The sequence below is a fragment of the Coturnix japonica genome, chromosome 3 (genome assembly GCF_001577835.2).
Source record: "Coturnix japonica isolate 7356 chromosome 3, Coturnix japonica 2.1, whole genome shotgun sequence".
Lineage (NCBI taxonomy): Eukaryota > Metazoa > Chordata > Aves > Galliformes > Phasianidae > Coturnix > Coturnix japonica.
Window position 1 is genome coordinate 75,311,902 of NC_029518.1, and position 27,617 is coordinate 75,339,518.

At 44.8% G+C, this 27,617-nt stretch overlaps 2 protein-coding genes across 3 annotated transcripts in view; one reads left to right on the plus strand and one right to left on the minus strand.

The window, feature by feature from the left end:
• The first annotated feature begins 325 nt into the window (after positions 1–325).
• B3GAT2 (beta-1,3-glucuronyltransferase 2) lies at positions 326–20,891 on the plus strand. Its single transcript, XM_015859090.2, has 4 exons — positions 326–1,109; positions 13,145–13,289; positions 20,089–20,237; positions 20,312–20,891. Exons 1-4 carry the CDS (start codon positions 543–545, stop codon positions 20,396–20,398), a joined length of 948 nt encoding a protein of 315 aa, XP_015714576.1. The 5' UTR covers positions 326–542; the 3' UTR covers positions 20,399–20,891.
• SMAP1 (small ArfGAP 1) overlaps positions 20,892–27,617 on the minus strand; it is an 84,451-nt gene continuing 77,725 nt past the window's right edge. The window contains exons 9-11 of one of the 2 annotated variants that reach the window (XM_032443264.1): positions 24,647–24,815; positions 23,766–24,094; positions 20,892–21,872 (exon numbers count right to left, since the gene is read on the minus strand). In XM_032443264.1, the coding sequence (XP_032299155.1) occupies positions 21,738–21,872; positions 23,766–24,094; positions 24,647–24,815 (633 nt within the window). In that variant the 3' untranslated portion in view covers positions 20,892–21,737. The remainder of the gene's footprint in view (positions 21,873–23,765; positions 24,095–24,646; positions 24,816–27,617) is intronic. The other variant, XM_015859089.2, reaches the window with a different exon arrangement.

A 27,617-nucleotide genomic window follows, 5' to 3' on the forward strand; every position in this document is an offset into this window, starting at 1 on the left:
GATCCCGGAGAAGCGGCGATGCTCGGGACGGCTGCGAACGGCGCTCGTCGCTCCCTGTGCCGCTCCTTCAGCCGGCGGCGGAGCGGAGAGCCGCGGGCAGAGCCCAACACGTACAGATATTGACAACTTCGTACTTCTGCAGCGCTCCGAAATGTTCCTCGTCTGGGAATAAAGACAAAACGGGGCCGGCCCGGAGGTGAGCGCCGCGAGCAGCCGGGGCCGTCGGGGCGCGATAGAGCGGCGGGCAGCCCGGAACGGAGCGGGGCGGGGCGGGACCCCCGGAGCCGCCCGCGGGGACCCTCCCTCCGCCCGCCTCCCGCCTCCGCGCCGCCAGGGGAAGCGGCGGGGAGGGAAGCGGCCGCTCCCCAGAGCCCCCCCCGGCCATGCCGAGGGAGGAGGAGGAAGAAGAGGAGGAGGGAGCGCGGCCGCTGGCGGGATAGAGGCGGGCGGCGGCGGTGCCCCGGCGCGGGGCGAGGCGGAGCGGCGGCCCCGCGCCCGTCCATGGGGCGGCGCTGAGGGTCGTTGCGGCGCGGCGGGGCAGCATGAAGGCGCTGCTCCTCAGCCGCTTTCTCCTGCTGCTGCCCTGGGTGCTCGTCGTCGTCATCGTGCTGGACATCGACAGCAGCCGCGCTCCGCCGCCCGCGCCGGGACCCCGCGGCGGAGGGAGCGGCGGCGGCAGCGGCGGCGGCGGCGGAGGGTCCCGAGCGGCGGCTGAGCGGGCGTCCCCCCCGCGGCGCCCCGAGGCCGCTTTGCCCACCATCTATGCCATCACGCCCACCTACAGCCGGCCCGTGCAGAAAGCAGAGCTGACACGCCTGGCCAACACCCTCCTGCATGTGCCAAACCTGCATTGGATCCTGGTGGAGGACGCGGCGACGCGCAGCGAGCTGGTGAGCCGCTTCGTGGCGGGCGCCGGGCTGCCCTGCACGCACCTGCACGTCCCCACGCCGCGCCGATACAAGCGGCCAGGGCTGCCCCGAGCCACCGAGCAGCGCAACGCCGGCCTGGCCTGGCTGCGGCAGCGGCACCAGCACCTGCCGGCCCCGCAGCCCGGCGTGCTCTTCTTCGCCGACGACGACAACACGTACAGCCTGGAGCTCTTCCACGAGGTGCGTGCGGGCTGCCCGCGGGCTCCCCTCGGCGCCCGTCCCGTCCCGACGCCTGAGTTCGGTCCGGTCGGGCTCCCCGTTGCGCCCCGCCGGGATGCGGCGCCTCGTTGGGGCTCCCCGCAGCCCCGCGGACTTGTGACGGCTGTCCCGTTTCCCTGCCGAGCGAAGCGGGTTTGGGGATTATATAACGGGTGAGAGCCGCGACGGAGCGCGCTGACCGGCCGGCTGTGCCAGCCTGAGCCCCGCGCTCCTTCGCGTTACTCCCCGGCCGCTTTTCCGTGGCTCCTCGTGGAGCTGCCCGGGCTGTGCGAAGCTCCGAGAAGCGGCGGGTCGGATCGCTCCCTTCCAGCAGTCCCAGGTGTGTGTACTTCAGCCCGTGCTGAGGCGCTGCAGTATGTCAGGCTCTCAGCTCTCTTCGCGGGCCCCCTCGGCACGGAGGAGGGGTGTACGATGAATGAGTGGGCCTCCAACAGCATAAGATGAATGTTGGACGTGTAACCTCAGCAGGGTCATGCGGGGAGGACACAGCGGGGCCGACAAGCAGGTGGGAGCATGAGGCTGGTGGTGACCCATGTCCATCGCTGAAGGGAACTGCGAAGCTTGGGTGTCACAAGGGTTGTGATGTCTCAGGACGTCACATGAAATTCCCCAGAGCTGGTTGTTTTAGAAGAAGTGCTTTTGTTTGCTTGTGTTTAGGTGGTAGTGCATCCGTTCCCCTTTTCATCGTGCTGGCAGGTGTGTGGTCCAGCTGAGTGGGGTGCCCCGCTTCCTTTCTCAGTTTGGCATTCAGCACTGATGCTGCCAGTTTGAGGACCTCAGCCTGGAGATACAATTCTTGTTGTGAGTGATGTCCTTAAAGTCTTGTGGCTGTGCTGAGGGTGCCATAATGTCCCAGTCCTCCATGGGTGGAAGCGGCCATCTCTGCTCAAAGATACAAACTACCCTGATGCCTCCTAAGGGGCTCTGTAAACAGAAAATGCACTTAGAATGGTTTGAGTTGGATTGGATCCATAAAGGTCACTTAGTGCAGCTCCCCTGAGGTGAGCAGGAACATCCACAGCTAGATCAGGTTGCTCAGAGCCCTGTCCATCCTGACCTTGAATGTCTCCAGGGATAGGGCATCCACCACTAATCTGGGCAACCTGTTCCAGTGCTTCACTACACTTACCATGAAAGGCCTTTTCCTTAATCCAGTCTATGTATCCCCTCTTTTAGTTTGAAGCGATTTCCCCACTCTTATTGCAACAGGCTTAAAAGTCTGTCCCCTTCTCTCTTATAGCCCTGCTTCAGGTACTGGAAGGCTGCTCTCAGTTCTCCCTGGAGCCTTCTCTTTTCCAGGCTGAACAGCCCCTGCTCTCTCAGCCTGTCCTTGTAGGAGGGATGTTCCATCCCTTGGATCAGTTTTGTGGCCATCTTTGCGTGCACCCCAACAGGTCCTCATGTGTTGAGGACTCCGCGTCTGGATGCAGTGCTCTATGTGAGAGCTCACCAGCACAGAGCAGAAGGGCAGGATCCCCTCCTTCGACCTGCTGGCCATGCTTTTGGTGTAGCCCGTGGTACAGTTGGCTTTGTGGGCTGCAAGGGTACACTCACATGAAAGCAAAGGAATGAACTGGAACAGGCTGCCCAGGGGGGTGGTGGAATCTCCTTCTCTGGAGGTATTCAAGACCCAACTGGACGTCTGCCTGTGTGACGTGGTGTAGGGAACCTGCTTTGACAGGGGGGTTGGACTCGATGATCTCTAGAGGTCCCTTCCAACTCCTACAATTCTGTGATTCTGTGAACGTGTGAGAGGCTAGCCTTGACAATTACAGGCATGGCAGAGGATCTATGCTTCCTCTTGCTCACAGGAGCAGTGACCTCGCACCTGCAGCCACTCACCCCCTGAGACCTCCCTTTCACCAGGCTTAGCTGGTGAGGAAGCTGGTTTATTTTGTGCCCTGTGTTTGCAGGCTGGCCCATGTGCATGAGTGAGGTCTCCCTTGAGATGCAGCAGCTGGAAATCTCCAGTGCGGGAGCAGAGAAAGAGCTTTTGCTTCAGGTATCACCAACTGTTCCCATGGCTGTTTTCTGGCATCACTGGTGTGTATAAGTCAGTCTCTGGGATGCCACCTATAGTCCCACTGGGAGCACCTCATCCACCTGGCAGAGCTGGTGGAAGTCCCCTGGCAGGGTTTGCTGGAGGTATGTGCCTTCACAGCAAGTGGGAAGTGCATGTGCAGGGAACTAGCAGTCTTGTTGTCAGCCAAGGCGCTGCTTGAAATTTTATTTCTCGTTCAAAAAACCTTCTCTGTTGGTTACAGATTCTGACTTGACAGCTTTGTAGTAAATCCCGCTCTCTCCTTCAGGAATTGATTGATTTATGAGGGTAAACTGAGCTTCTCTTTTCCAAGCACGAAGAGAACACTTCAGAACGTGTTGCATGCAGAAGGAATCCGGTAGTAATTCTGCCTGCAAGTGGCACTGAAGATGCCTGAGAGGGAGGTTTGCTCTGCCTGTTATATGGTACCGTACCGGGAGCCATCCTCCAGCTCTGCAGCTGCCTAATCCCACACCTGGTCACCCCTTACCCACTTAGGGGAGCAGCATGAATGTGAACAAGGAGAGAGGAGCTCTCGGTTCTGGTTGGAGCACTGCCCTGTGCTGGCTGGGCAGCCCTCTGCAGGTTGTGCTCTAGGTGAGGGTGAGTGCAAAGTGTGCCTTTTGCTGCTAATTCCTGCAGTCAGAGGGTGTTACTGCAGGGCAGAAGACGTGCCAGGGAGCTGTATGCCAGTGTAAGATTGTGTTCATGGCAGCTCCTCTGCTGTGGGTTTCCCTGGTGCTGCAATAGAAGGCAGAGCCTTTTAGCACGGCTTGTTGTGAGCAGTGGTGTATGAGCAATAAGGGCACAATAAAAAGGGAGTGTGCTTTTACATAGGATGCCGTGGCATGTTGCTGAGAGCTTTCAATGAGGACATTCTGATCTTTGTCCAAAGTACTTCTATCTGGTACTTACAGGAATGAGTGTGTTATATTTGATAGGGAATGGATTATGCAGCATGTTATGTGAAAATGAGAGGAATAGAAAACAGGAAGAAAAATAACTCTGCAGAGGTGTTTTGCTGGGAAACACTATCTGTAGTATAAAACAGGAGCTCTATGTTGCTTTTATAAATGTTTGTGGGGTTTTATGTAGGACATAATGGATCGTGTGTATAGCTTAGTTCTTTTTTCTGGCAAGATTATATCCTGGGAGTCAAGCTGGGCAGGGGCTGAGCAGGTTTAGCTGTAGTTCCTTGGGTATGGTGGAGAGCCTGCGTTGTCTTTCTGCTGTTCCAGTGCATTGGTTGTCTGCTCAGCTGAGCGTTGTGTTGGGGAGGTCCCATCTTCCTTGGGAAGGCTTTGGGGAAGGAGCAGCTGTTCCTGGGTTGTAACGTTCTTTGGAAGGCTCAAGGAGTAGTTGCGGGAATGGAGGTGTGGCCTTTGAATTATTCCCAGCTCTTTCCACTTGAGAGTATAATGGCGCTCAGGTGAAAAATCATGCTTTTAGTTCAGTGCCGCTGGTTCTGGCGTATTGTTTTGTCATTTATTCTTCGGGGATGCAGACCTCAGAAGTGATTTATTCTTTTCCATGCTCACACATGATGTGTTTGCCTGGAGGTGTCCGTCTGCATCAAAACCAGCAGTCCACTTTCTGAAAACGTCTTTTATCAGCTGAACCTCAGCTGCATTCATAACAAAGCCACCGTGAGGCCTGAAATCCCCAATTTGGTGTGTGATACGTTTTACAGATGTTTCTATATGAATCATCATAACTTCTGTTTTTTTTTCCTGTAGGCTGTTCTTCCTGGAGTGACTCTGTTATAGTTTGTTGCCTTTGTGCTTCATCCTATTCCTGAATGCAGGTTATTGTGTATTGTGACTGATGCTTAGCAACTGCTGTTTTGATATTTTCAGATATTCTGGAGGAAAATTTAGGTAAGACTCACATTCCGGTTTCCTAGAGAGGTGTTAGAAACAAGATTCCAAGTGCTGGGAACTGCAGGTAGACAAGGTTGGATTTCCCCTACCCTGAACTCTTCCCCAAACTCTGGAGCAAATGTCTTCAGTGTGCCAGAAGATGAGCTTGTTGCATTAAGAAATGCATTGACTTCTGCAGATTGCTCTCTGGGTTCTTTCTGTCAGTTTTGCTTGTGTTTTGCTCGGACACCTAAAATGAGATATAAGCACTTTAATTTCAAATATGTCTAAAGCCATGATCTCCCTTGTTGCCCCCCCAGCCCTTTGGTCACTGCTGGTGCCTAAAGAATGCCAGTACAGCACCTACAGGCTGCCCAGAGAGGTTGTGGATGCCCTGTGCCTAGAGGTGTTCAAGGCCAGGTTGGATGGGGCCCTGGGCAGCCTGGTCTAGTATTGCATGTGGAGGTTGGCAGCCTTGCTTGCGGCAGGGGTTTGGAGCTTCATGATCCTTGAGGTCCCTTCCAACCCAAGCTATTCTGTGATACCGCTGTCATGCCTGAATGTGAGCTGAGGGTTCCTTTAGAGGAGCTCACGCTGTACTATGTGTTCAGAATACAGCCCTGCAGAATGGAGTTCAAAGTAAATCACAGCATTAATTCTCATTTCTAAGGAAAGACAAATCCTTTTATTTAGTAGCTCAGCATTTAGCCTAGTTGCTCACTGAGCTGGGGACCAGAATTCAAATTGCCGTATCTGTTGCCTGCACAAGGATGCTCTGACTATCATGCTGGAAAGGAAGGAGGGGAGGAGAAAGAGCTCCACCCTTTTAGCTTGAATTTGAGGTTGCGTTTACAGATAATTCAGGGTTCATGGAGCCACAGAAAATACAAGAATCTGCTCAGTGTTCTCTGACTCAGTCAGCTGGGTTGCTCTTCACAGAAGCAATTTAAACGAACATTGAATTAAACACAAAACCTGTAGTATATTGTAAGTATGATAGTGCTTAGGTAGTGGCCTAAATTGTCCAGGCAGGATCATCCTCAAATCAACCAAATGGGAACGAGTCATGTAGAAGAGATGAAAAATAACAAAGATTTCTTCTTTGCTAATAGACATTGATAATTCTCATAGTGGCACTGTAGAGCAGAGAATGAGTTGTGTGAGTGGTTCAGAATGAAGAGCAGGAACACAAGACAACGTTTTCATTCTCCCAGGAGGTTTGCATGAAGGCAGCAGATACTCTAGCTGCTGCTATCAGTCTGCAGCTGGAAAAAATCCTTGTTAGTGAAAACAGAACCTATATACATGCAGATGCTGTGTGTCACATTGGCATCTGATGGTCCATACAGGTGTCTGTCAGCCACCATTGGCTTCCTTCCTTTCTTGGTGGCTGTCTGTGATGCTGTGGCTTTCTGCTTTGCACTGTTGGGGCAGGGCTGCTTCAGTTCATAGAATCATAAAATGGCCTGGGTTGAAAAGGACTGCAGTGATCACCCAGTGTCAACCCCCTGGTATATGCAGAGTCGCCAACCACCAGACCAGGCTGCCCAGAGCCACATCCAGCCTGGCCTTGAATGCCTCCAGGGATGGGGCATCCACAACCTCCTTGGGCAACCTGTTCCAGTGCGTCACCACCCTCTGTGTGGAAAACTTCCTCCTAATATCTAACCTAAACCTCCTCTGTTCCCTAGATAGTGCAGGTGCTAGCTGTTTTCAAAGTTAATTTTATACACATTTCAGGGAATGGTTAGTTCTTTGTTAATGGCTTGAATTGGTTTTGTATATGTGTGGGAGCTAACAGTTTTTGTTTGCTACTTTTATCTGTAGACTTAAACCAGCACCAAAAATTCCAGGGACTTTTGATCTGTTGCAACAATCATGGAAACCTAACGGGAGCTTTTCCTCCTGATTTGAATAGTTTCTGGTTTAAAATGTGAGAAGTGACACTGATGTCTGATATGTCAGAAAATCTCAGTAAAATATTTTGAAAGCAAGGATTGAAATTTCTGCATCTCTGATTCTGTTCACAACTTTTATTCTCTATTAGCAGAAGGTTCTATGTATTTTTTTCGATTCCTTTTCTTTCCCCCAAGGGTTCTGTTGGGTTTTTTCTCCCTCACAAGGAGAGAAAAACATTAGACAGGGCTTTTAGAGGGGTGAACAGTTGGAAACTGAACTTATGTTTTAGTTCTCCCATGATCTTCTTTGTAAAACAGTTTGAAAGCAACTCAGAAAAGACAGAAGAGGTGAATATTTCCTACTTACTTCAGATTTAACGAGGGAAGGGATCGTGCTCCTTTGATAGCTTAATATAGCGGATTAAGGGTAGGACAGTTATGTAAAAGTTGACTTCCAGGTAGTTTTTAATTGATATAGTTATGCAAAAGATTTGGAAGTATTAAAAGTGATTCTAGTTCTCTTTGAAAACACAGAGATCTTCTGTTGCATCTCGCAGAGCTGGCTGGAAAATCAGATTTTTGCCATCATCTTAAAAATCACACTCAGCAGCACAGATAGAATTAAATATTAGCTGGCTGTCATTAGTTATTTGCTTCATAATAAAAAAAGATCTAAATAAGAGTTAGCAGTGCATTAAATACCTTTCTGGGATATAAATTATTTAAGAATACATGGCAGCTTTTAAATGCACGCTGACATTCCCCTTGCACATAGACATGTAATACCTACGCTAAAAAGGTTGGATTAGAAGAGACTGGTAGAAAAACAATGACATAGCTTAAAAAATGAGAGGAAGCAGCGACAGAAAGGTTATTTGAAGTGGATTTATCCAAGTGAGGGACTGTGGATTACAAGGTACCAAGCGCTCTCTATTTCGGTACTTTGACAGCAATCTTCTCCTTTTTACCTGCAAAACTAATACTGTTGCTATGAAATTAATTATGAATCGTCAGTGGCTCTTTAGAGCTCACGATGCGGGAGCACAGCTGAGTGGAATGACAGAAAACAGGATAAGAAAAGGAATTAGTAAGTGGAAGAGCTGAAAGTGTTGTGTTTTGGAAGTCTTCCCAGTGCAGAGATTGGCTCCTAGCTGCAGTAGTTAAGGGTTGGTACAGCTTTCTCCTTTATGGAAGCAGTGCTGACATTTTACCCAAGGATGCTGATGTCATTTAGGAGCATTAATCAATGTATCTGATTTGTAAAATGTTGCTTGTGAGAGGGGAACTTTGTCTTCCCTATGTGGTGTGGATTGTGAAAACGAGTAGGGGCAACATAAGGAAAAGTAAAGGGAAGAGCTTTCCAATGGTATGATGAAGCACTGAGTCTCATCACCTGTAAAGGTTGTGGGGCTTCTGTGGTGATAAGAGCAGATGAGACAAATGTCTGCCAGGTTGTGTTGAAGTGCCATCTCCCTAGCTGCAGGGCTGGCTTAGGTAGTGGCTGCTTTGTAGACCCTTCCTGTGCATCATCCAGCAGAGCTATGGACCCTTTGTAGTCAAGCTCACTGACATCACATTTGCTTTTTGAAGTTCCTTTCCCCACAGCTACAGATTTTTTTGTGACTCAGTATCCCTCTGAAGCAGTGTTAGGAATAGGAGCTCCATTTTGTGCCTAAGTGAATGGGGAGCAGAGGAGCTGTCCTGGCAGCGTAAGTGTTGACATAGAAATTGGCTTTGTGTGTCTTCAGAATAATGCACGATGCCCTTCTTGAGAATTGATGGAGTTGCTGGCTGTGCTCATGTAACCTGCAGCACTTTGTGGGAGAGCTGTGCTGAAGGAGCTCTAGATTACCTCTTTGGTAACAATAAACTGGAGTTTTGCATGTAGGGGTATTTGAAACTCTGGGATGGAGTTCGATTGAGGTGACAGTCTAAAGACAGACCAGGATGCGCCACACAAGGGCTGTAGAAGACTGAACAGCGCTTTCTGCTTGCGGCAGCTGGGTTTGTTTTGTTGGAAACATTGAATCCCAGATAGAAACACATCAACATCAGGCTGCAGTAGCACTAAGATGGTTGTTTCAGCATCGAAGCCTTTTCACTGCAAAGAAGTAGGAGTCTACTTTTTTCTCTCTGTCATTTACCTTCTTTCCCTTAGGGCTTCTTTATTTTCTCTCTGGCTTGACATCTTACCCATCCATCAGTCCAGCACATCCCATTAGGTAGCTTTCCTTGATTGACTGAGATGCTTTTTTGGCAATGCTTTTAACACTCTCTCTTTTACTACTTGGCTACATTTTCTGCATTTTCACTTGTTATTCTTTAGCGATCCCTGCATTACTACTATATCCACTGCTATGTTCCCATCACCTCGTTGGGATTTCTGCTGTCAGTGGTTAATGCTCTCTCTGTCATTTCTTTGCCTACTTCTTCCTAGTTCTCCTCTGCTTCGTTTTGGCTTATTCTATCATCTTAGTGTCCTTTTCCCCACCTTCCCCCACCCAGAACATCGCTCTCTTCTGCGTCCCAACCAAATTAAGGGTAGGAAAAAGCATTTCCAGAAGGAGATTCACCCTACCTTAAGGCAGCTGTTGAAGCCAGGTGGGATGAATCACACTGGCATATTTGTATCTCTGCTTGTTAACTATCAAAGTTGAACTAGGATAAACTAGATGCCTGACTTACATTGAGTTCCCTGTAAGTACGATGAATCTCATTCTTGTACACTGCCAGGACTTAAAAGCACAGAATGGTAAGAGAACGTGTGTTGCCACATTAAAATGACAGCTAGAAGAGCAATTTAGGAAGCTGTTTGTAATTTATAGGATTTGGGTAGTTGCGTAACCCACAGCAGCAAAGCTGTTTAGAATTAGCATGTTTCTGAATCACCTTTTTGTTTGATAGTGTCAAATTCCAGCTGCGAGCTGACCTTTTAATCCAAATACAGCTTTCACAGAGTCATACATAAATACAGCCATAATGCCTCAGGATGTTAAATGCAGTAATGCTATTCTCAGAAGATTAAAAGAAATATTCCCACTTCCATCTGCCTAGCAGATCCTGAGGCTGCCAGGTATTTCAGAATTAGCATAAATAGTGGTCTAGATGTGCTCTTGCTGTTTGTACTTAAGGGATTGCTGCATTCTTGACAAATGCTTATTTCATTCTCCACAAATGGAACCTGTGAGAATAAGGAAAGTAACACAAGGGCAAAATAAAGAGCTCTGTAAACGTTTACCTATTTTCTGCTGATGTATGGTGGCTTTACTGGCTTAACTTGCAGACACGAAGACAGACCCAAGGCTATAATAATTCTTGGGTCATTTTGTGCCAATTTCATGAGGTCAGTGAGATACTCTGGACTAACAAGGTTTTTCTACACACTTTGTAAGGTGAGATATTGATGTAAATCTGTCCGGCTCTATTGGCGTGAATGCTGTAGCCAGTATTCACCCAGTGCAGAAGTGTTGTGTGACCTAGCTCAGTTTGCTGCTTAGCTTCCCACAAACATGGGAAGGGACTGAGCTTGGGCTTACTGTGCATGAACTGCCTTGGTGTAGCAGGGGGGCATGCTTGTGCTTACCTGGGGGCACTTGGTGTTTGCTGAGGGTGCAGACAGGCAGCTGGCACAGAGCAGCTGGAGCACTGTAAATCAGTACAGTGATAAGTTAGTTGGTCCTGCAGCCATATGCCCAAGTACATGTTGGTGCTGATAGATAAGAGGTAAGGGAATATCTGTGTTTATCTTGCAGATAACACCAGCTTAGCACAGTAGGATGTGATTGTGCCCTGCAAACCTCCTGGAAAGTTGGCTGTATAGACAAGCCCAACAGGATCATGCCTTGTGTCCATATCCCATGGCTTTGGATGTTAATGTCAATATACCATTAGAAAAAAATTGCATTGTGGATGTAATGTTAAAACGAGAGCTAAAATCTTGAAGGTGCACTGACTGTGACATAATGGATTTCAGCATCTTACACTGAAGAAACAAGGCAGTAAGTAGGATTTCAACCCTGGACTTCATGAGAGACAAATTAGACCTCTTCAAGGACCTGCTTGGAGGTATCCCATGGGTTAGAGCATTGGAAGGTAAGGAAGCCCAAGAGAGTTGGTTGACATTCAAGCACCACTTCTTCCAAGCTCAAGATTGGTGCATCCCTAAGAGTAAGAAATCAGGCAAAGATGGCAGGAGACCCACATGGATGAGCAAGGAGCTCATGGTAAAACTCAAATGGAAGAAGCAAGTCTATGGAATGTAGAAAAGAGGTATAGCCACTTGAGAGGAACATAGGAACATGGTGAGGGCACATCCAGAGATGTTGTGGAGTCTGGAGATATCTTCATTGGAGACATCCAAAACCCACATGGATGCTTTCCCATGTAACCTATTCTAGGGAACCTGCTTTAGTGAGAGGGTTGGATTCGGTGCTCTCCAGAGCTTCCTTCCAACCACTACAATTCTGTGAGAACAGATTGATTTCTGAATCAGAACAGTTGATTGCTAATTCTGCATTTTCTGAATGGAGGAGTGGGCGAGATGGGAAAAATAATCTGAAGCAGGCAGGAGCAATAAAAAAAGTCAGTGGTTTGGACACAGAAGATGCACCAAGAGAAGAAGAGGAGGTGTACAGCTCTCTTCTGATTTCTAAGTATGTATTTTATGCACTCCTGATATTCACTGAAAAATCTGCTGATGTTTCTAACTTAGCAATAGGACCCAGAGCAAAGTGCTTTCTTGGTGTTTTTTTTCCTGGTGGATCTCCTGGGAGTCCAGCTGATACATATGTTAAATCTTTCACCTTGGCAGAAAGAGAGGCAAGTGTTTAATATTTAACCAAGGTTGTCTTTCACTTGAACATCTATCTATAGGGGAGTGCATTACAAATAAGTAAAGTTGTATTTGTTTTTTGCAAAGATGAGTGTTTGAGGGGAGAAAGGGATCGCGTTTCCCTAAGGAAATGGCCTCAGCTACTCTAGAAGATGAGATTGTTTTAAAAATCAATCAAATTAAGCCTGTGTTACAGTGGGATAGCTCGATACTTGCTTAAATAGGACTGCATTTAAGCGCAGTAGTTAAACCTGTGTGGTACAGCTGGGCATAGCTCCTCAGGCCTCACTGCAGAGCAGCACATGAGCGTTTCTGACATGTTACCTTCCAATTCACTGCAGAAACCGGGCTGCTAACCAGCGTGCTGAATTCAAGGAACCCCAGTCCAGTGCGCTTGTTGCTAAAGAGAGTCATTTTCCACTCCCTGTAATCTCCTGCAGGATAGATCAGGCCAGCATTTACAGAATTACTTCTAGCTCTTTTGGGAACAAACACCCACACTTGCCCATGCCATGCCCAGAAACCCAGCAGTTCTTTCTGAAACAACATGTGAACGTTTAAAGGCACAGCCCAAACTTTTCCTTCTTTTTTTTTTTATGTTATTTATTTATTTTAGTACGAGCCTTTAATTGCTGTAACCTCCTTCGTACAGATCTTATGTAGTGCAGGCAGGGGAAGAGTTTCTTAATTGTACATGTCTCAATGAAGTGTGCATTTGCTAATCATTCCTGTAACAGTCTATCTCACCGTGCTACTAGACTACATATGCAATCTATAGAAATAAACTTACTGTACCAGAAGAGGTTTAGACTGGACATAAGAAAGAACTTCTTCTCTCAGAGAGTGGTCAGGCACTGGAATGGCTGCCCAGGGAGATGGTGGAGTCGCCATCCCTGGCAATGTTCAAGAGGTGTCTGGATGAGGAGCTATGAGATATGGTTTAGTGGCTTGTGGTAGCAATGGTGATGGGAGGATGGTTGGACCTTTGGATCTTGTAGGTCCTTTCCAACCTTGTGATTCTATGATTCTATGAAAGAGTGCCGGAAAGAAAGATCTCTTAACACCATACACCATTAAAACTAACAGGAAAGCAAGTACCATTTTTTCCATAGCTTCAGATATTTGTTCTTATAAAAACATGGTGAGGATTTCTGGCAGGATGGAGGTGCCTACTGGAAGAGAGCTGGAGTTCTCACAGAAAACGAGTAGGCCTTTGCAGCCTCCACATGCTCACCCCGCTGGGCTGAAATCTGTAAGCTACCTTTGCTTTTAAATGACTGAGGATTGATGTGCAGGCTTTCCACCAACGCTTACAGAAAAGCTTTCTAGGAAGCCTGCTGAAATCAAGCTCTGCTCTCCTCTTGCAGATGCGCACAACCCGTAAGGTGTCGGTGTGGCCCGTAGGGCTGGTCGGGGGACGGCGGTATGAGCGCCCAGTGGTGGAGAACGGCAAGGTCGTGGGGTGGTACACGGGCTGGAGAGCTGACAGGCCCTTCGCCATTGACATGGCTGGTAAGTGATACACTTTGTGCTGTATAAATGACAGAAAGCTCTTCGTGCCTATCCTTAGTTTTTCTTTAAATGAGTGGGACAGAAACATACATCCCAGCGTAAGCAGATTTTAAAACTTCTCAAGCGTATCTGCTGTTCATAGTGCTGTAGCATTAAATATCCTGGAAGTCTCAGTTTGCACACCTCATTTAATTAAGTTGCTTCTTGGTGATGGCGCAACTTACTTTCACTTGCTTGTAATTGCATGTGGCAACTTGGCTTTTATGTTGAATGAATTGTTTTTCTGGAATGAGTTAATTGTAAATCAATTCATCCAGTTAATTTTTGCAAGGAGCCTTGCCTTGCCTTGAGTCATCCATCTACAGCAGGCAGTATAAATGGAGACCCTTCTTAGACCTCATGTTGTAAAACGCTACTTTATCATGACATAATTCATTGTTTTATTGGCTATTTGGAGTGATGGTGATAACTGTAGATGGATATAGTATGAAATGCTGGGCTTCGGGGGGAAAAAAAATCACTGACAGCTATAGCCTAGCAGGAGAAAGCAGAAAAGCTTCAAAATTGATCTAATCAATCTTCCTCTGGGAAGTTAGCACACCACGCAGCTCTGTCTCGCTGTCAGTCCATGCTTGGGCACTCTTTTCTGTATATTCAACAACTGCCACATGAATCATCGCTGGGCCAAACTCTGATTTCTGGTGCAGCAGCAGCTGGTTTCCCAGCGTGATAACAGTATTTGCACTTCAGCATTTCTTACATAGCTTGCTCTGAAAGTAATGCCTCCTATTTATTTCCATGGGAAATGTAACAGCCAGAAAGAGCCCAGTAATGCTGTTTGATAGAGTAAATTCTCAGCTGCAAAACAGTATTTTCCAAAATAGTCACCATCGTTACCTATGCATTTTTGGCAGTGATGGACAGGAGCCTGTATGCTGCACTCATAAAGATCTGCATGGCCATCCTGAATGTGGTTTGTCTTTCATGTTGCTGTCGCCACTGCTGAAACACACCACCCATCTCCTCACTATGCTCACATCCACTGTTTGGTCTCCATAAATGTTCAGCAAGCATCAGTGAGTGTCAGTGGGTGCAGTTCTGCCCATCCCTACAGTCATGCTGCTGTGAGAATAGTCTGCGTGTGGATTATAGATACAGATCCTGTGCTGCAGAAAGGCATTATAAGGATGATAGCATGGTTCATAATTTATTAGCAGCAGGCAAAAAGCCATTACACTACATTAGCCAAGGGACAAACCCTGATAGGAGGAGATGCGTGGAAAGCTCGTGTCATCTTTGCTTACAGCTTGCAGTTGCTGCTGCAACACTGGCACAGGGGAGAGGCAGCTCCGTGAGCATTACCTGCTCCTGCATCTACAGAGATCTTGGAAGGGAAGGGCTATGGAGACAGGTACAAGGGCTGAGAGTATTGGAAATCACAGATAGAATCACAAGTAAGGAGGTGCTGCTTCGGAGAGATCTTCTGTTAGTCCAACAAATATAACACAAACATTTGAATTGCATTTTATTATTGTTATTTCAGTAAAAAGGGGAAGCACATGAACTTCCTATTCTAGACATGAAGGTATGGGGTCAAATTCGTATCTCCCACAGGTCAAGTGGGGCAGGTTCTGCTGATTCCATGGGGATCAGCTGAGACCCTCACTAGCCGACTTCTAGATTCTTCTTTGAAATGTCATATTTTATCGGTGAAGAAAACATAGGTTATTTCTTTCTAGAACTTTGTGGCTGACACTGTTATTCCCCAGCGCTAAATTGCATTCAGAAAGCAGAGTAGCTGTTTCCTGTGTTCCTTATTGTCAGGCAACCACCAGAGCATACAGATTAGTTCTGGTGTTTTTAAAGTACCGCCTGAGTTTTAACAGTAGGTGGTTTGCAGAGTTTGAGGAGGAAGGGGGAAAAAGGGAAAGAGAACTGGGTGTTGTAAGCAAAACATAACACTAAGCCTGAGCTGGTAGGAAACGGGGGGTAAGAAATGACTGCAGACGTGTCGAGAGCATTTGAATTTTAGAGCAGAGGGAGTGAGGCCAAGGGGAAGGAGGAGAGAATGAACAGTTTGCCTGGAAAACAGACGTCTGAGTGCACACTCAGAAGAGGAGGAAAGGGAGCGAATAATTTTGTTGTTGTTGTTCCTATCGGCTCTGCCCACCAGCAGCAGGGGACAGAAGGGCCGGGGGGAGCAGGACGGAGCTGCAGTTTGCTCCCACCTCCTGTGAGACTGTTCAACTCATCCCCAGAATTCTGTGGTACCATAAGCACCCCTTGTTTGACACACTGCAGTTAAATGTTTCCTTGCTCAAACCTGAGCAGCAGGGCTGTGTGTCCATGTTTTCAGTTCTGGCTGCAGAGAGCAGGGCTCAGCATCTGCAGCATGAGCTGTTGTCTCTCATCTGTGTGCCATCCTCTGCAGCTGATTTAAGGAGTGTCTTCAGTTACATAAAACACAAACCCTAAGGAGGGAGAGTGGTGTGGCAGCAAAGTCACAACTATTTGTGAATTTCTAAGGTAAATTCTACCTATTTATTAGTTTTCAATGGAATGGTGAAAGGTATTTCTTTCTGGCTGAAATTCAGCCTTACTTATTGCTTTGGAAACATATTTCCTAGATCTGCTGGAGAAATGTTTTCGTAGTTCTCAGTGAAAACAGCACTTGGCTGGATTCTGCAATAAATATTATTGGTGCTTTTAGCTGGGCTGTGATAATATTTTATTAAACAGAGCTAAGCAAATTCTGTATCCATTACGTGAAAGTTATAGGAGTTGGGCTCTTGTGTAACACAAAGAAATTAATTTAAGAATATGTTCTTTTAGATATAGGTAAACATTGCCCAAAGGTTAGAAAGGGAAACAAACTGTCTATTCAAATGTGTGGTCCTGAGGCTTAAAAGTATTATTAAAATAAGGCTTAAATGTGAACTGAGGAAAACTAGTTTAAAAAAAAAAAGTTAAAGTGATAGTGCCATGTCAGGAAGGAAGAAGTACGGCAATGAATCCTCTCTATGGGCAGGTTTTACTTCAATCTAAGCAAAACATACCCCAGGATACCTTTTGTCACTGGTATTTCTGTCATAGACTGACCAGAATCTGACTGCTATAGCAGCGGTGACTCCAGCCGAGGCGCTCTTATAATAGTAGGTTGACTAAAAATAATGTGACAGACCCCAGCTCAATCCCCATTTTAGGGGAGTGCCACATCAAGTGCCATACCGACGATATCCGGTTTCCTTGACATAGAATTACTCGAGAAGGTAAGTGGATGGAAGATGAATAACTTTAAGCAACAGTTGTTTTCATTGTTTGTTTGGTTAGAGATACACTATACATACTGTATATGGCCAGATAAATTCATAGAATCATGAATGGCTTGGATTGGAAGGGACCTCTATGATCATCAAGCTCCAACCCCTGCCACAGATGGGGCTGGTAACTGCTAGATCAAGGGCCCCATCCAGCCTGGCCTCAGACACCTTGTAAGGGGAGTCTTGTTTCCCATTTTCCAGTCCCAGGGATTTTGCAACTTCTCAAATAAGATGGAGATCAGCTTGACAACCACCTCAACCAGCTCACTTAGGATGCATGTCATGCAGCCCCATAGACTTGCACACATTCAGTCTTGTGAGTCAGTCTCAGATTTGCTCCACCCTTATAGTGCAGGGGGAGAGGTTTGCTCCCAGTTCCCAATTGAGATCAGCCTGCCTGTGCTTCTCTTAACATCAAGCTCTGCAAATACTTACAGAACATGCAGGAATTCCTGTAGACACATTCTGGACCTAGACAGCCTGATGCAGATACGAGCTCTAATCCGTCATTACGCTTTGATACCTAAAGGAATGCAGCCCATAACAAGAACACTTGTAAGGCCTTTGGAGAATTAGAAAAATCTCAATGGAGCGTCACACGTAGAAACAAAAATGTTCAGGCTATTTTCAGGTTATCAGAAGCCACTTGGGCAGTTGAAGTGAGTGGAGTGTGTTGTGTGTTACAGACCTGGTTTTAAATCTGTGACACCGTTATTGATTTACTTATGGCTTGTTCCCGGTGCAAGAGTTGTTGTTGTTTTTCTTACCACCCATGAGAACTAGTTGGATCATGAATCTCATAACGTCAGGTCTGTTGAAGGGAAAGAGATGTGTGCTTTCTATTAGCATTCCAGCAGCTGCTTTGGGTATACAGATTAATCCGCACCTGTGAATCACTGGGCGAGCACGTTTTGGAGTCATTCATTGTGCTCTGAGTCCCTCTGCTAGGGCCCGAGCAACCATCTGCTCCTTGGATTTTGCAGTAGTGTGCCATCTTTACTGCACCTCATCTTTCTCACAGTTCTACTCGGAAAAGCAGCTATTAACAACACTGGAGTACATAAAGAAATCTTGACTGGCTGTGGCAGATAAACTCAAAGCCCCCACCCTGACATCAAAGGATGTAAGAATTTCTTTAAGGATTGCTGGGTTTAACATAGAGAGCCTCTTTTATGGTAAATTAATTGTCGGCAGGGTTCTCTGTTCTGAAGTACACAAATGTGGGGCTGAGCACCTCTACTGCACTGCAGTTCAAATGGTGCAGTACCCAAAGAAGAGGGAAGCAGACTCCAAGTCATGGTATGGTTAACAAGTCAAAGGCAGCACCTTAAGCTGCATGGAAACCAGCGTATCTGTGTCACCATCAGCACAAAGCTTTAGCATTTATTCGCTCTGGAAGCGATAAGGACTTAGTTTCTGGCTTGCCTTCAGCTGCTGTGCTATCTGGAGCATTCAGGAGGCAAAGCTATTAATCGCGGCAACTAAATCTTGAAAGGTGGTCTAACAGGGTAAAGAAAAATGTTTCCATCATTTAACAGAAGCTGTTAATCCAACACAAGTCAAAGTGTGAATTAACAGGTTGCAGAGAAAGCAGCACAGATGTAATCTTTGCTGTGTCTTCCAGATGTCTCATCCATCCTCCAACAAACTCATTCTTATCTACGTGGCTCATCAACCAATTACATTTCATTCACAGCTTTGCATCAAAACAGAAGCAGCAAAACGCCACGTTACACTTTGGCTATAAACTTGTCCTATGGTATTTCATGTGATTAAGCCCAGTAGAAATAGTGTGTGTAGCGCTGTCTGGTTATGCTGTGCTGGAGACGTCACTTCCACCAAGGAATTATGTGAAACTAGAATTCAGAAGTAGCAGTGGCTATGGTCACTGGCCTATTAGCATGGGATAACTAGCTGCTAGGGGAAGTAACTAGCGCCACTGTGGTTAGACCCTTCGCCATCTCACTTCTTTTTTGATTCCAGAATGTTCTGCCTGTGATGGAGTGAACTGGAAGTTGGCACTAGAAAATGGTTTTCATTCAAGTGCTCTGAAAGTTTTATCTATGTAAATACGTCAGTATGTGAAATTGAAGCAGTTGTAAAGCAGAGCTGAAGAGCCGGAGAGCCAGGGGAGAGGTTTCCTTGAATTATTTTCAAGTTGCTACTTACTGAAAATTGTAAAGATACAGAAAGAATGCGTGACCGCCGATTAGGGAAGCTCAGGCCTTATGCCAGTCAGTGTGCAGTACTCCATGTCTTTATGTACAACAGCCTAATTATTTGACTTTGCCTGAAAAACAGGAGGATTTTTGGAACCCACATTGTGCTCCTCACAGCCAGGAGACAAGGACCTAGACAGCAGTGAGGGCCCGTAGCCTGCTGAAGACAAACCCCACCAAAGAAGGGAAGTCCAAATGGCCGTCATCTCCCTGCTGGCCCCTGCTAAGGCCAGCCCTTAACAGAGAACTGCTGGGTGCAGCACCACCTCTAGCAGGTGGGGCAGCCTAAGCTCTATTAGAGCAAATTATGCTCCTTTTTGATGAGAAAAATCTTAATACTAGCTTTAGAATTAAGTATTCTTTCAGTTTTCCAGAACAGATGTCAAAACTGTGCAAAGGGACAGCTGGAATCACTGTGAACTGACAAAAACCCATTTATTTGGTAGACTTGCTCTTAGATACAAGGCTTCACAGATGTAATTTTCCTTTACAAGTGTATCAGGCTGACTTTTGAGTCATCCTTAAAGAAGTTTACATGTGACTGAATCCTGCTGAATAACAACTCCAAATTTCTATAACCAGTGGCAAACTGGAGATTCACAAGAGCTGCTTCAGAAAGGGTGAGCTTGTGCAAATCACTGACTTCCCAATTTAGCTCCCTTTGAAGACCTAATGTATATTATTAGGGAGAATGCATTGTAAATAAGCTCTGATGAGATCCTTTGATAGTGCTGTGCAACACCCGCATCAGCTACAGACTGTCCTGCAGGTGGCCATTCACATGAATGGTTCGGAAGTCCCCCACAGGCGCAGGGTGTAGAAGGCCAATATACACCATGTATGAATTGTCTTCTATCAGCAGTGTTAAAAATCTCCAGAGACAACAGTTGCTTTGTCTAAGTAACATCTAACTTAATCCTTTTTTCCTGATTCTCTCCCATAAACCAAGAAAGATTTTTTCAGTGTACATTCTGTACATCTTATTTTAGTTGAATTTCAGTTTTATTTCTTAATTAGAGGGAGAAAGAGGAAGATTTAAAAGACTATTCTCTTAATGACAGGGAATTTATGAAATGTTGAAAATCTGAGTGCATCTTTAGGGTAAAAGAAAACAATGCAGGCTGTCCTATTCTACCAAAGACTGTCTACTCACGTCATCAAACTTAAAACATTTTTAAAAGGAACACGGAGTTTTCTAGGCTAAGTGTAACTTGTAACCTTATGGTTTTTCTTAACCATTCTGTTCTTCCTTTCTTCAAGGATTTGCTGTGAGCCTTCAGGTGATTCTGTCACATCCGAAGGCCGTATTCAAGCGTCGCGGTTCTCAGCCAGGAATGCAAGAATCTGATTTTCTCAAACAGATAACAACAGTGGAGGAACTGGAGCCAAAAGCAAACAACTGCACAAAGGTAGCCATTTATTTTCTCAAAAGGTTCTCAATGGTCTTTGTAGATGACCGTATTAACAAAGTGTTATTTTACAGGTTCTTGTATGGCACACACGAACGGAAAAGGTCAATCTAGCCAATGAGCCAAAATATCATCTGGACACAGTCAACATTGAGGTATGATCCTGAGACGATTCACAGTGCAGTGGATGTGCTGGAAAGTGCTCCGATTCAGCCCCCTCCAACAGCCTACAGATGTGAGGTTTTAAGGTCACCCAGTGGACTTCTGTGGAAACAAAAGAAAGTTGTCAGATATTCTATTAGGCAAATCAAATGGGTGTGCTTTGTTCTAACTTGTTTGCATGCGTTTCTGAACTCATCTTAATCAACTGACACTTACCTTTGCTGTACGGCTGTTTCCACACAGTAAAAACAATCAATCAATCGCAACATGACTGCAATGGAATATTGTCAAAATCATCATGTATGTATATAGTTTTTTGTATTTATCCAGCTTAGTGGTATAATTATAAACTGATTTTAAATCATGAACTGTTGTTCTAAATATTTGCATAAATAGAGCCTCCAATCCGAACACGCTTTCCTTCATTAAAGTCAGACTTAAAGAAATAGCTGTCAAATAGTTATACAATAATGAAATAAAAACCAACAATCATTTACGGATTCATCCTTTTAATATAGGGAAATAACATTTTATCATTATGAGGCACCATAAAATGTAAACACAATCACTGTCATAAACCTGGATATTTCCACAAGGAAAGACAGATCTGTTCACACCGAGTTACCTTGTATGCATTCCAGTTCTCAGCACTAATACTGCGTACATGCCTTGTGAGCCCGCTTGGGGACTTTAGCACAGGAAACTCAAATGGATCAAATGCTCATTTTTAAAAGAACAGTCTATTAATTTGTAGGACCGGAGTAACATCCAGGTTTATCTTCCTTTCAATGATCATATTCCCTGTTATGCACACCATAATAACATCACAGTGAAATGTATGATGAAACAAAATTTGTTTGATACACTAGAAAACATTGCTCAGTGATACATTTACATTCTATTTATATATGATTAAATATTTGTTCATACAGTACCTTCTACAGGATTACTGGGTAATTTTGGGGGGATCGGGGTTTATATTTTTGGATATTACTAACATGATAGCTACGTCCCTTAAATGCAAACCATTTGATCTAGAATTTTGAGGGGAAAAAAAAAAAACAATACGTGGTTAAGCAGCTTCTTAAATACATGGTCTATGAAATCATATGCATCGTATGAAAACGCTGCCAGTGATATATAAATGTGTTCTTGATCAGCTTTTCACTACATCAAATTTAAATCAATACAGACCACAGCACGGTCAGTCAGTTATATTCTTAATCTGAACAGCCTGGGAAAAAGAAAAAATATGTACATGGAGAGAACAGCGGAAGTAAATGCATTTGGACAAGGAATGTTAGGTGGCTCTTCTGGGTGAAACTTCTATTGCAACGTTCATTTCCACAGTTGTGTGCTGAGAGTCTGACCCGAGGAGCTTCCAGTCCACCCCGCCACTGTGCTGGGGGGCTGCCCAAAGCCCATCACGTTGCTGGAGCTGCTGAGGTTCATTCCAGCCATCTGCTGATTCATCTGTGAAGCATAGATGAGTCTAGTGAGCATTGGAGTTGAGAGGCAACACTGTTAGCCAAAAGGCAGTACTACCTCCTAAGTGAGCAACTCAGTTAAAAGATGAGTTAAAATACTCCTGAAATGAGTATTTCTTATTAAATAAAAATACTGACTCTAGGTAAGCATCTAAATATTTTTGGGGCTACCGGCTCTTCTAGATCCAGTTTCTGTTCAGGTGATCGCTGTGATGCAGCAGCTGACTGGCAGTCTATGAGAAGGCTGTATCAGCATTCAGCTAGTGAATTCTACTTGTGAATACAGAGCTTGTGACAAGGGAGCCTGATGTACTTCTGCTGATAAGAGCTCTCTTTCATCTTTCAAAGCTAACCAACAGAATTTTGGCAATTATACTGAGAGAACACCCAAGTGAGAAGTAAAGCCTTGTCTACGTTTGCAACTCCAGATGATGGTTTTTGTTTCAACAGTATTTCTTTAGAGACCTCAATATCTTGACTGCACCACTACTTTGTGTTGGTTTTTTTTATATTAATTGTCCATTTAGTCAGCAACCAACGACACAGACTTATAAACTTGACTGCTATCTATAAATAGAGGCATATTTTGTTGAAGAAGCTACTCAAGATACTGCAACTTCTTTAAAACGAGTCAAACAGTTCACATGAAATTAGGAAAGATAACTAATTAAAGTTTGGAAATAGTTCAGAATTCATGTTCATTTTAAGGAGGATGCTAAAATACTTCTGCTCTTGGAAAACATTATGATGTTTCAGTGCTCAGCATTAAAAACTTAAAATAACTGCCTGTTATCTTCTAAAACACAAATGCAGACAAGCCAAAAATAAGTCTGTATAGACAGAGTAAAGATGACCTCTCTAAAGAATTTAAGAGTGAAAGAGTTTGAAATGTATGAGCTTGTCATATGAGCCAGCTTTTAATATACACACAATAACAAGCAAGATTTTTATTTATGGGACCTTTTTAGAGTTAGACACCTTTAAAAAGATCCGTGGACTACTGTTAGTGCGCAGGTATTTTTCACATGACGTTTTGAAATTCTCACCTTTAGGCAACTACTTTTCAAAGTGAATGACAGTCTGTGTTTCCAGAGAGAGGCTACTTTATCTATGTAAGAACCCCCACAACTGCTCACACCACAAGTCTTAATTAGTATAGTGAAATCTCAGGAAGTCATTACACCTCATGAATTACCAGAGTAAGCAGCATTCAGTTATTGTCAGGTTCTTCTAATGAAAAAATAGGAAAAAATCGTTGCTCAAGTTCACTTTTTTTTTTTCTGAGTAAGCTCCCAACTACACGATTTTAAGATGCTTCCTTGGATAACGTATCAGTATAGTAGTAAGCACATATTAATGCTCCCATAGAACCTTTTAAACATGCTTAAGAAATAAAAGTGTGGAAATGCTACAGATAAATTACAGATGACTCTAAGGAATTTATCTACAGTAGAACATCACAGTGCAGAGAACTGCATGTTCCACTGAAATTTATCTCGAAGCTTGAAAATTAAAGTATTAATTGTTAATAGCCATCCTTGAGCCATTCAATTCTGCTCTTCGTTACACCGCTGTGTTTACACTTTGGTGTGGCATAACTGCAGCTGTTTCTTTACCTAATTCAGATGCCAGAATGAGACTGGCTACAGCAGCAGAAAACTGAATTTAGTCTGCCTCAGCAGAGTTTATTCTGTGCTTATATATTGGTTATCTTTAATTTATTTCTTCATTGATTTTCTTCCTTGTGTGTCTGAGCAATTCATAGTCCAGCAGTCTGTAACTTGGCTCCACTGCAGCTTTCCTCCTACAGCTAAGCAGTTTGTATCTGAAAAGGAGATGTTTTTTCAGACACCCTGACCTTGGAATAACAAGCATTTACCTGGGTGAGGTTCCATTGAGCTTGCTGATTTTGTTGCAATCCGTACTTATTCTGTGGAGTAACCATTTGTCCCACCATTCCACCTTGAGGTCCAACGACATTCTGAGGAAGTCCCATCACACCAGTTTGTGTCGTACCAGTAAATCCATTGGGCATTCCCATTCCTACCATCACCCCTGTGCTCTGCCCCATGACCGGCACTGACTGTCCCATCATGCTTCCCATCATCCCGGTGGCTGCAGGCACAGGAACTCCCATGGCTGGGAAACCTTGAAAATGAGTCGATGGCTGTGTGGTAAATGGCATAGAGGAGGAGCCCATGAACATACCTGGAGCAGAGAAAGGAACACTTCAGAGAAAGTGCTTTGTGATCTTCTCCCTTCGTCCCCGAAAGCTTTAGGTGTATCAACACAATTTTAAAGGATATCTTTGTCCAGCTGTATGTCAGTGCTGCTAGCTTAATTCTTGTAAAATCTCTCACAGCAAAAGGACTCACCACCATAGAGAAGTGTCTGGCAAATCCCCGAGATGAGTGAGCCTTCAATCACTGCACTAGAAGCCTGTTTTCCTCCCACAGAAATCAAACCTGACAGCTCTGCATTCACCTCGGCAGCCTGCTGCAGAGGCTCAGACCCTAAGCAACAAGCTTGACAGCAGGAGCTCAATTCACAAATTTGTCAAATACACACACAGTTTTTGTTCTACAGCTTCGGTATTAATGTCTCAGTAATTTTCCCATGTTTGTAACGGTAAAAATACATTTCTTCATTTGAATACAGTGGCAGGGTGCCCTACCTTTGTCTTACACTTGTAGGAGATGATGGTATGCTGGGCAAAGCTTAAAATAGAATTGCATCAGAAACACGTGCCAAATGATTTACCTGGTGCACTCTGCTGTTGCATGGTTCCTGTGCCATACAGTGACAAGATGGAGTCCTTAGAGAGCTGTTTCTTTGTAGACTCTTCTGATTTTGTTGTTTGCTCAGTGAACAGATCAAGATCTCCTGCTGCTGCAGATAAGGTGGCAGCTGCTGGCTTGGCAGAAGTGCTCTGGGAAATAAAGGTCAGGACAGAATGCTGAGGGAAACCAGCAATGTTGTTAGATTAAGTATTTACTGCATTCCTCATCCCAGAACCACACAAAAACCCATTCGTTTACTGAAAATAAATTTAAATGAATGAGGATCTACCAAGGTGCAGTGTCGCTTAAGACAGCAGTACATACAATAGGGAAAGAACAGAACACTGGGCTGAGGTTACAGAACTGAATTAAACCCTGACAAACTCCGGGGACTACACACAGGTTGTTCCTTCCTGTTTCTCCAACATCTTTTATCAATGAGCAGCATAAATCCTGAGCCGTAGCCAGATTATGGAAAATAATTAGGAAATCAACAAGGAGATTACAATTCACATCTCATTAATCCTCTCATAAGCAGAATAAATGAGAGAGGAGCTAACACGAAAGATTCAGTGTTTTAGAGTACACTTCAGCTAAGAGGATAATATTTTTGGAGAAAAGGCAGAAGTCGAATTTCAGCTGATAAACAACTTCTAAAATACAATGTAATTGGCTTAGAGCTCTGTAAGCACACTTGCTTTATTGAGAAAACGTGGGATCTTCAGCTTAGTGCAGTCCGGGACTGAGCAACTACAATATAGCCAGGCTGTCAGGCTCTCTGTTGCTCTTTTACCATTTGTTTTATAACCAAACTGCAACCAATATTTGGCTGCTGGTACACATAATACTTCCATAGTGCTTAGGTAAGGAAGCAGTGCATTGTATTCCTGTTATATTCCTTGAAACAAATGACTCCTGCTACCAGTGGGAACTTCCAATACCAACCAACATGAGGTGCAGTGAGTTGCGGCCTACCTTGACAGTGCCACCTGGCTGGGGACATGGTTAGTGGGCATGGTAGTGATGGGTTGACAGCTGGGCTTAGGTCATCTTAGTGGTCTTTTCCAACCTTAAATGATTCTACAGTTCACACACCTGTCTAACACCACAGTGTATTCAGTTTTCAACTCTTTTGTACAACCGAGGATAAAGCTGCTTGCATGAAAGCACAAAAAGAGTCTGGCTCTGCAGCCAGATCCACCTCTTCACTGCCATCCTACAGCAATGCCATCAGACCAGAAGTCACCCCGAAACATGCAGGTGCTGTAACACACCTCTGCTCCTGCTTACAGCTACAGCCTTGCAGCTCTGCCTGGTTCACATGCTCATAAAGCCACTGCCTCCTGTTTATTACTGACAAAAATTCTTATTGCAAATAGAAAATAATTGGTTTTAGTGGGCAGCAGGAAGCCCTCTCAGACTGAGAGAACTGATATGCTGGCAGAACCTTTGCAAAAATACTAGAGAAAGATTTCAGTTTGTGTACAGGTAAAAGCTCACCCCTGGTGGTTGTATTTGTTTTTCCATAGGTACATCCAGAAGTCCCAGTACTGAACTGTTATACATCCTCCTAGTAGTGCATCAGCCACTGTACAATAGCTGTGTTCAGAGAAAGACACTGAAACAGCAGAAGTGAGCTAATACAGGCAGCTTCTCTCGGCTGTTCATACTGCAGTAAGGAGGAGGTTTGATTTTTCTAGAAGGGAGAACAGCAGATGTGTCTGTTTTCTTTTGCTGTTGTTGTTTGGTTGGGTTCTTTTTTTGTCCTGTTCTGTTTTCATGTATGGTTGGTTTGTCTTGTAAATGAACAGCATCAGACTGTTCTTGTTTGGGACGACCTTAATTTAGAGGTTCCCTGGATACATGAAATGCTGTTACCTTTAGGTGCATTAGTGAAATAAAGCACATCATACTTGCACATACTTTGCACAAGAAGAAGGGACAGCTGAAAGCCCAGGGGAGATGATCAACAGTTACCATGTTTATGCCACGAGATTAAACATCCATTTAATATTTGTTAATTCAGATTGTTTTAGGAAGATTCTAAGAGGACTCATAGGCACTGTAGAAGCACTCCCTCAAGTGTTCAACAGCTAAATAAATGGCAGATAATGCAAACTGTATGGCAATAAAACAAAGGGTGGCATTCAACTTAAACATGGACATGATTTTCACATGCCTGCTATTCTCATGCAATCCAAGGCCTCTGTGAAAGTATGTCTTGAATCCAAACATCATTATGCCTTTAAGAAAAGCTGTGTGCAATGCCGTCCATCACTGCACCAAAGCTCAACACTCATTGGCTAGTTAAGAAATATGAAACAGCTCAATGTATAACGGAACTTACCAGAACTACTAGCAGTTCCTCAAATGTGTTTCATGTTTAAACATAGATTGGATTCATCACCGACAGTTTATTTATTACCTGTAAAGCATGATACCTAAAAAAAGGACATTTTTTACCATAAAATATCAGCCATGTGTGCCAGGGCTATAAATATGGTAGTTAAATCCATCGCATTTACCATCTGGCCATAGAAAGTGCACATGGCTGACAGGAGAAGTTTAGGTTAACACAGGAGACTAAAATAAATATTTTGATTTTGGCATTAAACTCCCTAAATATTACAAAACAATATATAAAGCTCGTGTCATCCTGAATATTTTACGTTGGCCTGACAGCTGTAGCAGTGCAGACGGCCTTAGGAGATCTCTGAAGAGAAGATTCCACAACATCTCTGGGAGGTGTGTGCCAGGCTCCATCACCCACACAGCACAGAAGTGCTCCCGTTGATCAGAGCGTTACAGTTTGTGATCAGTGCCTCCTGTCCTGGCACTGGGCAGATAAAACTAATGAATCCCAGAATACCGTTAGTTTTCTTGGCAACATGAGCCCATTGCTGGCTCAAGTTCACCATGGTGCCCACCAGGACACCCAAGGCCTTTTCTGC